Genomic DNA, 15,605 nt, shown 5'->3' with positions numbered 1-15,605 from the left:
GCCCAACACAAGTGGGACAGTGAGAGGTAAGGCTTTTGTAAGTAAAGGTGCACGCGGGGAGACTGGCGGTGGATTAGAACAGGTCAGGTGAGTGGATCAGGAAACAAGACCATAATAAAGCTGGCGTGGGGGCAGGATCTGCACGTGCGCCACGGAAAGCCAGGGATATGGGGATTGAGGGGTGAAAATGGGAGTAGTTTGTAGTGGAGGAGTCTTGGTGCATCAAGAGTGAAAAGTAGTAAGGAAGGAGGAAGACAAGGACAGTGAGACATGGAGGTGGGAATAATAAGTGACTAGGGACTACAGAGTCCTGGGTGCAGGGTCAGCGCGCGAGCGCAGAAGCGGAGGTGGAAGAGGTGAGCTGGGCCGCGAGGGGAAGGCCCTCGGGAGTTGGAAGGGACTTCCAGAGGCCTCGTGGGCTGGAGACCACCTGAGTGAGGGGCGGCACCGCGGGGGCCAACCTGGGGAGGGTTTCGGGGCGGGCCCAGGGCGCCGGGACCCCAGCTACCTTGAGGGCTTCCAGCCGGTAGCGCTGGGTGGAGCTGGGGTCCATCATGACGGTCACCGCTTTCACCAGCTGCTCGCACAGCGCGTTCACTTGATCCATCGCCATGGCTAACGCCACGCGCCGCGAGCGCACACTACGGCCGTCCCGGGAGCACGAGGCAAGGACCGCTCCCTTCGTGGGACCACACGTTGGTATCGGGCCGCTGCGGGCTGGAGGGTAGGAAGCAGGAGGAGGAACGTGGGCAGTAGAATCTAGAGCCGGGGAGGACCAGTCGCTGCGCACGCGCCCGATTTGCCACTGCGCACGCGCCCACGGAAGTGGCGGCTCCCTTGTGACGGTTGCTCCTGGGTGGGTGGAGCGAGAGACGGAAGGGCCGGGGTGCGCAGGCGCCTCAACGGCCCCTCGCGTTGCCCGCGCTGTCTGACCTTAGTCTGCTAGGTTGGCAGACGAGTGCGAAGCCGTTTGGGAGGTCCTTCGGTGTTTCTGCGCAGATTCTTCATCGTCACGGAGAATAAATCTCAAAACCTACTGGGCCGCTTCCCGAAAGGCGAGAAGATATTCTAGACCTCTTCATTTTCCATCCAGAGGACACTGATACCCCCCAGCAACCGCGGCTTCCGTTGGCAGTTTTGCCAGGTGTCGCCTTGGTAAGAATATTTAGAACCGTTCCGTATCGATGTTCATATTTTACTATTGACTTGGCAATAATGTGATATATCATGACTAGTGACACATTGGCCCGAAATTATGTGAAAAAGAAAACATGCTATCAGAGAGATAAGGCCGCGAGATTGCCTCTAAGGAAATTTTTCTTGTAGGAAAAAAATCGGTAACTTTCCCCTGTGCCTCTTAAATCTTCTCCTTCATTTGTGCTCTTTTTCCTGGATGTGACACTACCCGATCAGCTCCAACTTGTTTTATGAAGATTGGAATAAATCAAGATACTTAAATATTGAATATTTGTGCAGTTCGGTAATTTGCCAAATGCTATATGTGTTTTCAAATAGTGTAATCCTTATCTGAAAGCAGGGCTTTGCTAGAAGTCTGTTCACTTCCATCTTTGCAAAACTCTTCCTTCTCCAGTAAATACATAAACTGGAAACCTCTATTGATTCATTAGCTCTTAGTCTGCATATTTATTTTTTTGTGATTTTGTGCTTGGTAAAATGTTTGCTGCCCTGTAAATCACTGCTTCCTATTTCACTTTTGGTATTTGTATCTAATATGGTACTTACCCTGTATAGTTGTTGTCCTTTGTGTCAATGCATTTACTGTTTCTGGCTTTATCTTTTTCAGTATTACAGAAAAACCACTTCAGAGGAAAGGGATTTCTGGCATGTTGTGGTTTTAACTTATGAATGTTTAAACTATAACATTCTGTTTTAGGTGAGTGGTAAACTGGAATTTGTGTTATTAATTCCTTGAATATTCTAGTTTACTTAAATATGTGTTTTTCCCCCCACATCCAGCTTTGGAGGTGCATGGGTACCTTTTTTCAAGGTGAATGTTAATTTTTTAAAAAGTTTTTTTAGAATACAGTTGGGTGCTTACTCAACTGTATAACCTGTGTTTTTCATATTTAAATCATGCTTTTCTGTTGTTTCCATAAGTACCTTATTTACATTAGGCTATTCGTTCTGGGCTCTGCTGCATATTAGAATTATCTGTAGAGCCTTTAAAAATCTTGATTCCTAAATTGCATCTATGCTAATTATATTAGGATGTCTGAAGGCCAGAGTGTCAGATATTGAGGGTATTTAAAGGTTCCCAGGTGATTCCAATATGTAGCAAAATTTGGGAGCTGTAGATGATGTTCCTTCTTACTGATTACTAACAAGTTTAAATAATGTTAGTATCCACTCTCAAATATGTAAAGTTGTTGTTTTACTACTTATACCTTTATATATCCATGAAATGTGTTAAAAAATTTGCATGAATAGAAAAATTATCATTGGAAAGTAATTGTTATAGGCAAGATCCATGATAGTTTGCTCAGCAGTTGAAAATTTGAAAAGAAACAGAATATTTACATGGTGTCCAAGTATCTTCTCCCAAGATATTTATTAGTTACCAAAGGAAAAATAGTAACTTTATAGTGAGAAACTTGATAAACATCTTAATTATGGTTAACAACACCAGTAAGAAGATCTGTTGAAAGCATGACCTCTCTTCCTTTGTGATACACTGAGAAAAGATCATCACTTTATGATATTCTTGCCAAAAATGCATCATCTCAATCATGAGAAAATGTTAGATAAACACAATTTAAGTGACATTCTCAAAATAACTAGCCAGTGAGACTGGGGTTGTAGTTCAGTTGTAGAGCACTTGCCTAGCAGGAGGCGGTACTGGGTTCAAGCCTCAGCATCAAATAAATAAATAAATAAACAAAATAAATAGCCAGTACTCATAAAAAGTATTAAGGTAAAAAAACAAGGAAAGAGAGGAAGAGTCATAGATCAGAGTAGAAAAAGGAGACATGATGACTAAATGCACTATAAGAGCTGTATTGGATCCTGGACCAAAAAAAAAAAAAAAGGACATAGTTAAGTAAGTGTTTTTATTTTTTATTTTGAAACAGGGCTTCACTAAGTTGTCTAAGCTGTCCTCAAACTTGCGATCCTCCTGCCTCAGCCTTCTCAGTAGCTGGTATTACAGGTGTATGCCACTGTGCTTAACTGAGTTAGTGTATAATCTGGTCATTTTTTAATTTTGATAATAATGCTAACTAAAATGTTAATACTAGGGAAAACAGTGTAAAAGAACCCTACGATTTTTGCAAATTTCTGCAAGTCACAGTATTTCAAAATAAAAATATTAAAAATTTACATGAATCCTACGTGTTATACAATTATCTCTTGGTATCCACAAGAGGATTGATTCCAGGACGGGCTCCCACCTGCTCCCATGACCAGGATACCAAAATCTACTGATGCTCATGTCCCTTGTATGAAATGACATAATATTTGCATATAACCTATGCAACTCCTTCTGCATTTTCACCACACCCCCAGTGCTAGAGATTGGACCCATGGTCTCAAGAATCTTAGGCAAATGCTCTTACCACTTAGCAAAACTCCAAGCCCCTCTCAAATACTTTAAATCATCTCTAGATTACTTATAAATCGTAACATAATGTAAATAGTTATATTGTATTGCTTAGAGAATTATAGGAATAAAGTTTGTATATGTTCACTACACATGTTTTTCCCCCCCTGAATATTTTCTGAATGAGATTGGTTGATGTGGGACTCTCAGATATTGAGGACTGGCTATATATATATATATATATATATATATATATATATATACATATATGTATATATATCATGTTCTGCTTTTCTTTTCTCTAAACTTATACTTCAGACTTGTCTGTCAACTAGTTTACTGTTGCCTTCTTTCTCTAGTGATGTGCACTATGGTTTTAATTTGCATTTTCCCATGACTAATGATGCTGAGTCCATTTTTATGCATCTGTTGGCTATTTGTATATTTTCTTTATGAAATATTCAGTTCTTTTGAAGAAGAGCTTTTTAAAAACTTTTACTATTTATTATCTTCATAAAATTGTGCTAATTAATTCTTATGCCAGTAGTATATGAAAATGCATTTCATTTTTGCTAATTTCCATGTCTCCTGTGCCTTTCCTGTTGAATTTTTAATCATTTTTGCTTGTGATCATGTAATATTTTTCCCACTTTTTTCCTAACCTTTGAATAATTGCAGTGACTTATAAAGCTTATACATTTGGGGTCACTAGAAACATGGGCAGATGATACTAAACATGTAGGTAGATTGATGGTAACTTACTAATGAAAGAATGGAAATACAGTTTGCCCTGGCATTTTAAATTAGGTATCTTTCTGTTCATAAATCCTTGTCTTACAGAAAAAATGACTACAGGACAGGATCGAGTAGTTGCTTTGGTGGACATGGACTGTTTTTTTGTTCAAGTGGAACAGCGGCAAAATCCTCATTTGAGGAATAAACCTTGTGCAGTTGTACAGTACAAATCATGGAAAGGTGGTGGGTATGTGTTATTGTTACTAGTTTTTAATTTATGTACATACAGTGGTGCTGTGGTAGGTCTTATTTTTGAGGTTTCTGAACTGCTATTTGGTGAATGAATGGTGACATCTGTGATCAAAATGTTTCTTCTGATTTTATGTGTTTATAGTCTATTGCTGTTAAGTATTATTGTTTTTGTTTGGGATCATGTAATGTTTTTCTTTTACCTCTTTTTTTTTTTAATCTTAGAATAATTGCAGTGAGTTATGAAGCTCGTGCATTTGGGGTTACTAGAAACATGTGGGCAGATGATGCTAAGAAGTTATGTCCAGATCTTCTACTGGCACAAGTTCGTGAGTCCCGTGGAAAAGCCAACCTCACCAAGTAAGAAAAAAGGTTGTTTAAAGGGAAATAAAGGAATTGGAAATATTTCAGAATGCTTAGAACTGGTGTTTCAATTTTTTTTTTTTTTTTTTTCCCAGCACCGGGGATTGAACCCAGTGGTGCTGGACCACTGAGCTATATCACCAGCCCTTTTTATTTTTTCTTTTGAGACAGAGTCTCGCTAAGTTCTTTAGGCTGATCTCAAACTTGTGATCTTTCTGCCTCCAGTTTTCAAGTTGCTGGGATTGTAGGCATGAGCCATTACAACCAGTTGGTGTTTTAAATTTGTTTTGTGTAAATATAACATCTGAAGAAGTTTCCTTTGGTCAGCATCTTGTCTCTGAAATGAAAACATATTTTGTATTTTTTTTTTTTTTCAAATTTTTTTGTAGATGGACACAATGCCTTTATTTTATCTATTTTTATGTGGTGCTGCAGATCAAACCCAGTGCCTCACGAATGCTAGGCAAGTACTCTACCATTAATCCACAATTGCAACCCCTTGATATTTTATTTTATTAAAAGTTCAGGGTCTGGGGAGATAGCTCAGCTGGTAGAGTGCTTGCCTCGCAAGCACAAGGCCCTGAGTTCGATCCCCAGTACTGAAAAAAAAAAAGTTCAGAACCATTATTACTTATAATAGTTGCTATCTTTCAACATCCATTTCATTCCTTAATTATTTAAAAATTGGTTGTTATAATTAAAACTAAATACCAGTTCCTACTTTCTTGGCCAAAAACCTAAAGTTTTTGAAGTGATTAACAAGACTATAAAACTAATAGCTAAGTTTTAAGAAAGGCTGAGTCAAACTGACATTTTAGTGCAATTTCTAGAATCGTTGAGGTTTTTTTTTTTTTGTTTGTCAGAGAACAAACTGAAAAGGGGACTCCTGTCTTATTTTTTAATTGAGCTATCTTTCCTGGAGTTTTAGAACTTTAGCCTTATCTGGGATTAGACCCAAGCCCCAACCATTACAGTAATCTTAATAACTAATATGTATTGAATATTTTTCATATTCCAGGGACTGTGTTAAACTCTTTCTAGGTAATATCTTTTAAATTTCATTTATAAGGTAGGTACTAGTATTACTCCCTGCTTGATAGTCAAGAGAGGCTAAATAATTTGAGCTGGGTGGATACCTGTAATCCCAGCTGCTTGGAAGGCTGAGGAGGGAGGATAGAGTTCAAAGCCAGCCTCAGCCAAAGTGAGTTGCTAAGCAACTCAGTGAGACCTTGTCTCTAAATAAAATGCAGAATAGGGCTGGGTATGTGGCTTAGTGCCCCTGAGTTCAATCCCTGGTACCCCCTCCCCTAAAACAATTATGTTCACATACATAAATAGAACATGGAGGATTCACATCTATTTTTTCAGGTTTTAGTAACCATATTTTCACAGTACACCATAGTTATTGTATGTGGTATGGATAGAGGTTACACTTTAACTCAGATTCCTGAATTTACCTCAGAATTAGAAGTCTGAAGTTGGAGTGGCTAGCTAACCCTACCACATTCACATCAGTTATTGCCTGAAAAGAAGAATAATTTGACTGAAAATTAGTAGTTTAACTTTACAACAGAATTAATTCATCCTAAGCTATTAAATTACTGAATAGAATTTTATGCTGATGTACAGTACAAAGTGTAAGTTCCCTGAAATATGTATTGTTGACTTCAAAGTATGATTTGGAAAAACCACATTCCACCAGATTTTAATGTGATCATTTACTTTTAAAAATTTTCAAATAATGAAAAATGGCCAATTTAAAAGTTGAGGAGAGAGCTGGGGATATAGCTCAGTTGGTAGAGTGCTTGTCTAGCATGCACAAGGCCCTGGGTTCAATCCCCAGCACCACCAAGAAGCAAAAAAAAAGTTGAGGAGAAAGATCTGTATAGAATTGAGAGTTAATAAGACCTGCAATTTTAAAAATATTTTTGATTTGTTTTGTGGTACTGGGGATTAAACCCCAAGAGTGTTCTACCGCTTAATTGTATCCCTCAGTCTCAGATGTATATTTTTTCCTTTTGGTACTGGGAATTGAATCTGGGGGCTCTTTACCACTGAGCCATATCCCTATAATTCCTAGTTCTTTCTTTTTAAATTTTTTTAGACAGGGTCTTGCTGAGTTGCTGAGGCTGGCCTCAAACTTGCAATTCTCCTGCCTCAGCCTCCTGAGTTGCTGGGATTACAGGTGTATACCGCCATATCCAGCTGCTTATGGTTTAAATAGAAGATATATAATGAATTTGGTATCCCCTGGGGAAGGTTGTCTGCCTGCCCAGATACATCACCACATTCAAAGCACATATCTTCAACTTAATAATTTGAATGTTAGTATATACAGAAGTGATTTATTAGAATGTATGTATAGTAATGACCAGCTTCACCATTGACTGAAGTAAAATTCTGTATGTCAGTTTGTTAATGAAAACTGCTATCCTAAGAAAGACCAGCTACTCTGGTATGTTGAGTTTAGTTTTCCCTGTAGGTTATCTTCTATTAGAAGCAAAAGACTGCATTGTAAATATGTGAAAATAACAAAGGGAATTGGTAATTGTAGTAAAATATTTTCTAGTGTGAGGCATTTTATTTTACCTTTTTAGAGAGATTCTTGTCATGTAGACAAATTCATGCTGTATATATACACATACATACATATAAATACATATATATGTACACATATACACATATAAATACATATATATGTACATATATACATATATATTTTTTTAGTTGTAGACGTACACAATACTTTTATTTATTTTTATATGGTGCTGAGGATCTAACTCAGTGCCTCACATGTGCTAGGCAAGTGCTCTACCACTGAGCTACAACCCCAGCCCTAGATTCTGCTTTCTCTCTTGGTTTGCACAAAAAATGCTTACCTCCATGGTTCTTCCTTTTCCTTTCTTCTATTGTCTGCCTGCCATTGACCCTTTTAGTTGGGTTACTATTTATTCTCTGTTAAGCCAGTTGTCTCTTTATTACGTTCATTCTGAGAGGGAGAGGATGGGGCCTGACAGTCTAAAGGTTACCTCTACATGTATGATCCTTATAATTTTTAGGTACCGGGAAGCCAGTGTTGAAGTGATGGAGATAATGTCTCATTTTGCTGTGATTGAACGTGCCAGCATCGATGAGGCTTATGTAGATCTGACCAATGCTGTACAAGAAAGACTACAAAAGCTACAAGGTCAGCCTATCTCTGCTGACCTGTTGCCAAGCACTTACATTGAAGGTTTGCCCCAAGGCCTTACAACAACTGAAGAGACTGTTCAGAAAGGTACTTCCATAGCATCATATTGCTTCTGCTTCCTGCCTTTGGAACCTGCTTTGCTTGGTCATGCTGACTCTTCTTGGTATGATTGAAAGGAAACAAAATGTATCCTGAATGAATTACAAGGACTCGTGTGGAAGGACATACAAATACTCTTACCTTGCCAGGTATATGCATGTTGAGATGCTGTGAAATTATATGAAAATAAATATCTCCTTAGATACAACTAGGGTAGGTTAGTGTTATTAATGGAAGGTAGAAGGCAGAGCACTTTCTTCATGTTCAGATTAATTTATCTTACTGTAACTTAGTTTCTTGGTTTCTTCATTTGTAAGCAGGGTGAGTTTTTGTTTTTGTTTTTGCTGCCATCTTGTTACTGGGGGTTGAATCCAAGAGCACTTTACCCTTAGCCCTTTTTATTTTATTTTGATGCTGTATCTGTGGAAATTGCTAAGACTGACTTTGAACTTGGGATCTTCTTGCCTCAGCCTCCCAGGTAGCTGGTATTATAGGTGTACACCACTGCATTGGTCAGGATGAGCTCTTTTAGGAGAGACTTCAGGTATAGGGGAAGTCAAGCCATTCAAAACTTCTACTTATTTTCTAGCACATTATCATCATTGGACTGTTCAAGGTTCCTCTTGTTTTACTACTTTTTTCCTTCATAGTGTTTACCTTGTTCTCACCCCAGTGATGTATTTGATACATCTTAGATATGTATATACAGTAATAAGTTATATAGTATCATTTTACATATGTGCTTTTTAATTATAAGATGATCATTGTACTATAACAGATCTCATTTTTTAAAAAACTTTCTTTCACTGGTGATTTTAGAGGTCTATTCATCTGGCTGTATATATAGGTAACTGATGGCTTTTACCTGCAGCATAAATCCGTGGAGTGGATTCACTATGTTTACAGACCCTTCTCTCCAGTGATAATTCATTGGTTGCTTCTGAGACCCTAATGTTAGTATGATGAATGTCCTTACCCTCTTTAGACCTATGTAAAGGTTTCTCTGGGAAATGTTTGCAAGCATGGACTAAGAGATCATAGGGTATATACATATACCTAGTTTCACCAAAATACTGCCAAATTACTGCCCAGAATCACTGTCACACTTTACACTCCCCTTGGCAGTACAAGAGTTCCTGTTTCTTTCATATTGTCACCAATAATTTGTATAATCTAATGTTTAAAAATATTTGCGAAGTGGTAGCTATAAAGTGCTATTGTCTGTTTTTTGTTTTGCTTTAATAAACATTTCTCTGATTACTTATTGAATTTGAGCATCTCTTCATGTGCTTGTTAGTTAATTGAGTTGCTACTTTTGTGATTTGTTTATAACCTTTGCTTTTTTTTTCATTGAATTTTTGACATTTATTTAGTTTTTGATTTGCAAGAGTTCCCTCCCTGTATATCTTAGTTATTAGTCTCTTGCCTATTTTGGATAATTGCATGTATCCTCTCCCAAGTTTGTCATCCGTGTGTTAATTTTGTTTATGCTGTGCTTCGTTAAACACAGAATTTTAAGTTTGCCAGTGCTTCTGATTATGGTTTGCGCATTTTGAATCTCATTTCAGAAATTCATTTTGATCAGAATTTTACAAAGAGTTTTTCCTGCTCTCTCTTCTGTTTGTTTTATAGTTATTTTTAGGTCTTTTAGTGATATGAAGTTTAGCTTTTTTAAGATAGGAGACTCTAATTCTCCTTATAGTAAGCCAGTTATCCCAACACTTATTTCTCAATCCATTCTTTCTCAATTCTCCATATGTGATTGGAGATCTGAAGTATTTCATGAGTTTGTTGCCACACCAGGAACCCATTTGTTTTTATTACTATTGTTTAATAGTATGTCTTCACATTCAATAAGGAATTCTTTCTGCTTTTGATTTTCAAAATTAGCTATGCAGCTTTATTGTTCAGAATGAATTTTTAATTTTTTTTAGTTGTAGATTGACACAATATCTTCATTTTATTTATTTTTATGTGGTGCTGAGGATTGAACCCAGTGCCTCATATGTGCTAGGCAAGCACTCTACCACTGAGCTACAACCCCAGATCCATCAGAATGAATTTTAAAATTTAGCAGTTGAATTCCTCAAAACATCTTTATTGAATTTACCTTTTTTTTTTGGGTGCTAGGGATCAAACCCAGGACCTTGTGCTTACAAGGCAAGCACTCTACCAACTGAGCTATCTCCCCAGCCCCTGAATTTACATTTTTAGAGAACATAGTTTTCTATTTATTTTTTATTTTCTGTGTTGCTGGGATCAAACCCTAGTGTGATATTTCAGTAAAGTTATACATTTTGTAATACTCAGATCAGGATAATTGGCATATCTTTCACTTCAATCATTTATCAGTTTTGTTTCAGGAACATTCACAGTTCTCTCTACTAGCTATTTTGAAATATAAAATTAATTGTTCTTATCATATAGTTATCCCACTGTGCTGTATAACATTGAAGTTATTCTTTCTAACCAACTGTACCCCTAGACCCATTAACTTCTTTTCTCTATGCATTCCTTTACTCTTCTGAGCCTCTAGTAACCACTACTCTGCTCTCTACTAAATATCTTTCCACTTCTTTTTAGCATCTAAATATTACCGACAACATGTGATATTTGTCTTTTTTATACCTACTTAGTTCACTTAACATAATGTCCTCTAGACTCATGTGCCACAAATGAGGATTTCATTTTTTTATATAGTGGAATAATACTCTATTGTGTATATATACTAAATTTTCTTTATCTGTGTATCTCAGTTGATTCCATATCTTACCTATATTAAACAGTAGAGCAGGTATTTCTTTCACAAACTGATTTCCTTTGCTTTGGATATAATTTGATAGAATTATTGAGTAGGCACGGTGCAAACCCGTAATTCCAGCAACTTGGCACACAGGCAGGATGATCCAAAGTTTGAGACCAACCCGGGCAATTTACAAGACTCTATCTACCTCTGTATCAAAAAGTATAAAGGGCTGAGGATAGTCAGTGGTACAGCACTTGTCTAGCATGCATGAGGCCTTGTGTTCAATTCCTAGTACTGCAAAAAGAAAAGAAATAAAAAATCTACCTGGACCAATGTCCTGAAGCATATCCATATGTTTCCTCAAATAGTTTCATAGTTTTGAGTCTTATAGTCAAGTCTTTGGTCCCATAGCAACCTTTCCTCTCCTTGCCATTGGTGTTTGCCAGGGGTGGCTTTATCACTGAGCCATGTCCCCAGTCCTTTTTATTTTAAAGAGGGTTTCACTAATTTGCCCAGGTTGGCTTCAGACTTTCTTTTATTTTTATATCTATCCATTTATGTTTTTATTAAAATATTTTTTATTTTTACAGACACATTTTGATTCATTGTACACAAATCTATTTCATTCTACTGTTTTTCCACCCCCATCCCCCAACTCCTTTTTCCTCTACACCATCCAAAGTTCCTTCATTCTTCTCTTTTCCCCATCACCACCCCTGCTTGTTATACATTGTCATGCACTTATCAGAGAAAACATTCGGCCTTTGGTTTTTTGGGCTTGGCCTATTTCACTTAGCATGATATTTTCCAACTTCATCCATTTACTAGCAAATGCCATAATTTTATTCTTCTTTATAGCTCAGTAATACTCTAATGTGTATATACCACAATTTCTTTATCCATTCATCAGTTGTAGGGCATCTAGGTTGGTTCCACAATCTAGTTATGTGAATTGAGCTGCTATGAACATTTTTTAAAATATATTTTTAGATGTTTATAGACCTTTATTTAATTCATTTATTTATATGTGGTGCTGAGAATTGAACCCAGTGCCTCACACATGCCAGGCAAGCGTTCTACCACTGAGCTACAACCCCAGTCCTGCTATGAACATTGATGTGCCTGCATCACTGTAGTATGCTGATTTTAAGTTCTTTGGGTATAAATCGAGCAGTGGGATAGCTGGGTCAAATGGTGGGTTCATTCCAGGTTTTCTGAGGTATCTCTATGCTGCTTTCCAGAGTGGCTGCACCAATTTGCAACTCCACCAGCAATGTATGAGTGTGCCTCTTTCCCCACATCCAAGCCAACAGTTATTATTGCTTGTGTTCTTGATAATAGCCATTCTAATTGGAGTTAGATGAAATCTTAGGGTGGTTTTAATTTGCATTTCTCTAATTACTAGGGATGATGAGCTCTTTTTCACATATTTGTTGATCACCTGTGTATCTTCTTCTGTGAAGGGTCTGCCCATTTCCTTAGCCCATTTATTGATTGGGTTCTTTGTGTTTTGGGTGTAAAGTTTTTTAAGTTCTTTATAAACTTTGGAGAAGAGTCCTCTGTCTGAAGTGTGTGTGGAAAAGATTTTCTCCCACTCTGTAGGCTCTCTCTTCACATTATTAATTATTTCCTGTGCTAAGAAAAAACCTTTTAGTGTGAATCTATTCCATTTATTGATTCTTGCTTTTATTTCTTGTGCTATGTATGGGGGTCTTGTAAAGGAAGTCTGGTCCTAAGCCAACGTGATAGAGATTCGGGCCTACTTTTCCTTCTATTTGGTGAAGGGTCTCAGGTCTAATTCTTAGATCCTTGATCCATTTTGAGTTGAGTTTTGTACAGGGTGAGAGATAGGGGTTTAATTTCATTTTACTGCATAGGGATTTCCAGTTTTCCCAGCACCATTTGTTGAAGAGGCTATCTTTTCTCCATTGTAAGTTTTTGGCACCTTTGTCCAGGAGGAGATAACTGTACTTATGTGGGTATGTCTCCATGTCTTGTATCCTGTACCCCTGGTCTACCTGTCTATTTTGGTGCCAATATCATGCCGTTTTTGTTACTACTGCTCTATAGTAGAGTTTAAGGTCTGCTATTGTGATACCTCCCTGCATAACTCTTCCTGCCCAGGACTGCTTTGGCTATTCTGGGTCTTTTGTTCTTCCAGATGAATTTCATGATTGCTTTTTCTGTTTCTATGAGAAATGTCATAGGGATTTTAATTGGAATTGCATTAAATCTATATAGCACCTTTGGAAGTATGGCCATTTTGATACTATTGATTCTGCCTATCCCAGAATGTGGGAGATCTTTCCATCTTCTAAGGTCTTCCTCCATTTCTTTCTTCAGTGTTCTGTAGTTTTCATTGTAGAGATCTTTCACCTCTTTGGTTTGTTTTTTTTTAATATTTTTTAGTTGCAGATGGACACAACATCTTTATTTATTTTTATGTGGTGCTGAGGACCGAACCCAGTGCATTGCATGTGCGAGGCAATCGCTCTACCACTGAGCTACCATCCCAACCCTCTTTGGTTAGATTGATTCCCAAGTTTTTTTTTTTTGAGGCTCTTGCAAATGGAGTTGTTTTCCTCATTTCCCTTTCAGACGCTTCATCACTTATGTATAAAAATGCTTTAGATTTATGTGTGTTGATTTTATATCCTGCTATTTTGCTGAGTTCATTTATGAGGTCCAGAAGTTTTCTGGTGGAGTGTTTTGGATCTTCAAATAGAGAATCATGTCATCAGCAAATAGTGACAGCTTGAGTTCCTCTTTTCCTATTCATATCCCTTTAATTTCTTTAGTCTATTTAATTGCTCTGGCTAGTATTTCAAGGACGATGTTGAATAGAAGTGGTGAAAGAGGGCATCCCTGTCTTGTTCCTGTTTTTAAAGGGAATGCTTTCAGTTTTTCTCCATTAAGAATGATGTCGGGGGCTGGGGAGATAGCTCAGTCGGTAGAGTGCTTGCCTTGCAAGCATGAGGTCCTGGGTTTGATCCCCAGCACTGCCAAAAAAAAGAATGATGTTGGCCGTGGGTTTAGCATAAATAGCCTTTACAATGTTGAGGTATGTTCCTACTATCCCTACTTTTTCTAGTGTTTTGAGCATGAAGGGGTGTCGTGTTTTGTCGAACGCTCTTTCTGTGTCAACTGAAATAACCATATGATTCTTATCCTTAAGTCTTTTGACATGATGGATTACATTTATTAATTTATGGATGTTGAACCAACCTTGCATTCCTGGGATGAACCCCACTTAATTGTGGTGCACTATCTTCTTAATATATTTTTGGATATGGTTTGCTAATATCCAAAAGGATATTTTGCGTCTATATTCATCAAGTATATTGGTCTAAAATTTTTTTTCCTTGATGTGTCTTTGCCTGTTTTGGGTTATGAGGGTGATATTAGCTTCATAGAATGAGTTTAGTAGGGTTCCCTCCTTTTCTATTTCCTGGAGTACTTTGAGAAGTATTGGAATGAGTTCTTCTTTGAAGGTCCTGTAGAACTTGGCTGAGAATCTGTCTGGTCCTGGGCTTTTCTTGGTTGGTAGGCTTTTGATGGCTTCTTCTATTTCATTGCTTGATATTGATCTGTTTAAATTGTGTATGTCCTTGTTCAGTTTGGGAGGATCATATGTCTCTAGAAATTTGTTGATGTCTTCGATATTTCCTATTTTGTTGGAGTATAGATTTTCAAAGCAGCTTCTCATTATGTTATGTATTTCAGTGGTGTCTGTCGTGATATTTCTTTTTTCATCACTAATTTTAGTAATTTGTGTTTTCTCTCTGCTCTTTGTTAGTGTGGCTAAGGGTTTGTTTATTTTGCTTACTTTCTCAAAGAACCAACTTTTTGTTTTGTCAATTTTTTGAATTGTTTCTTTTGTTTCAATTTCATTGATTTCAGCTCTGATTTTAATTATTTCCTGTCTTCTATTTTTGGTATTGTTCTGGTCTTCTTTTTCTAGGGCTTTGAGCTGTAATGTTAGGTCATTTAGTTGTTGACTTTTCATTCTTTTCTAGAATGCGCTCCATGCAATGAATTTTCCTCTTAGTACCACTTTCATAGTGTCCCAGAGATTTTGATATGTTGTATCGTCATTCTCATTTACCTCTAAGAATTTTTTTTATCTCCTCCCTGATGTTTTCTGTTATCCATGCTTCATTCAATAGCATATTATTTAGTCTCCAGGTGTTGGAGTAATTTGTTTTTTATTTTGTCATTGATTTCTAATTTCATTCCATTATGATGTGATAGAACACAAGGCGGTATCTCTATTTTTTTGCATTTACTAAGGGCTGCTTTGTGGCATAACACATGGTCTGTTTTCAAGAAGGTTCCATGTGCTGCTGAGAAGAACGTGAATCCGCTCATTGATGGATGGAATATTCTATACATGTCTATTAAGTCGAAGTTATTGATTGTGTTTTTGAGTTCTATGGTTTCTTTGTTTAGTTTTTGTTTGGAAGATCTATCCAGTGGTGACAGTGGTGTGTTAAAGTCACCCAGAATTATTGTGTTGTGGTCTATTTGATTCCTGGAATTGAGAAGGATTTGTTTGATGTACAGGGATGCACCGTTGTTTGGGGCATAAATATTTACGATCGTGATGTCTTTCCTTAAGCAGTATGAAATGTTCTCCTTTATCCCTTCTGACTAACTTTGGCTTGAAG

The 15,605-nt window shown here is 37.4% G+C and overlaps 2 protein-coding genes across 2 annotated transcripts in view; one reads left to right on the top strand and one right to left on the bottom strand.

Annotated features, from left to right (window-relative positions):
- The window catches only part of Xpo5 (exportin 5), a 45,352-nt gene extending 44,559 nt beyond the window's left edge, over positions 1-793 (bottom strand). Inside the window, 1 exon segment of the mRNA XM_047558392.1 lies at positions 509-793. Coding sequence (XP_047414348.1) covers positions 509-613 — 105 coding nt within the window. The 5' untranslated portion in view covers positions 614-793.
- A 113-nt stretch (positions 794-906) lies between these two features.
- The window catches only part of Polh (DNA polymerase eta), a 40,603-nt gene continuing 25,904 nt past the window's right edge, over positions 907-15,605 (top strand). The window contains 4 exon segments of the mRNA XM_047557573.1: positions 907-1,155; positions 4,397-4,538; positions 4,766-4,900; positions 7,963-8,180. Of these exon segments, the coding sequence (XP_047413529.1) occupies positions 4,402-4,538; positions 4,766-4,900; positions 7,963-8,180 (490 nt within the window). The 5' untranslated portion in view covers positions 907-1,155; positions 4,397-4,401.

Source organism: Sciurus carolinensis, chromosome 7 (genome assembly GCF_902686445.1).
Source record: "Sciurus carolinensis chromosome 7, mSciCar1.2, whole genome shotgun sequence".
NCBI lineage: Eukaryota > Metazoa > Chordata > Mammalia > Rodentia > Sciuridae > Sciurus > Sciurus carolinensis.
Note: the sequence above shows the minus strand (reverse complement) of the source record. Positions and strands in the feature narration are given on the sequence as shown.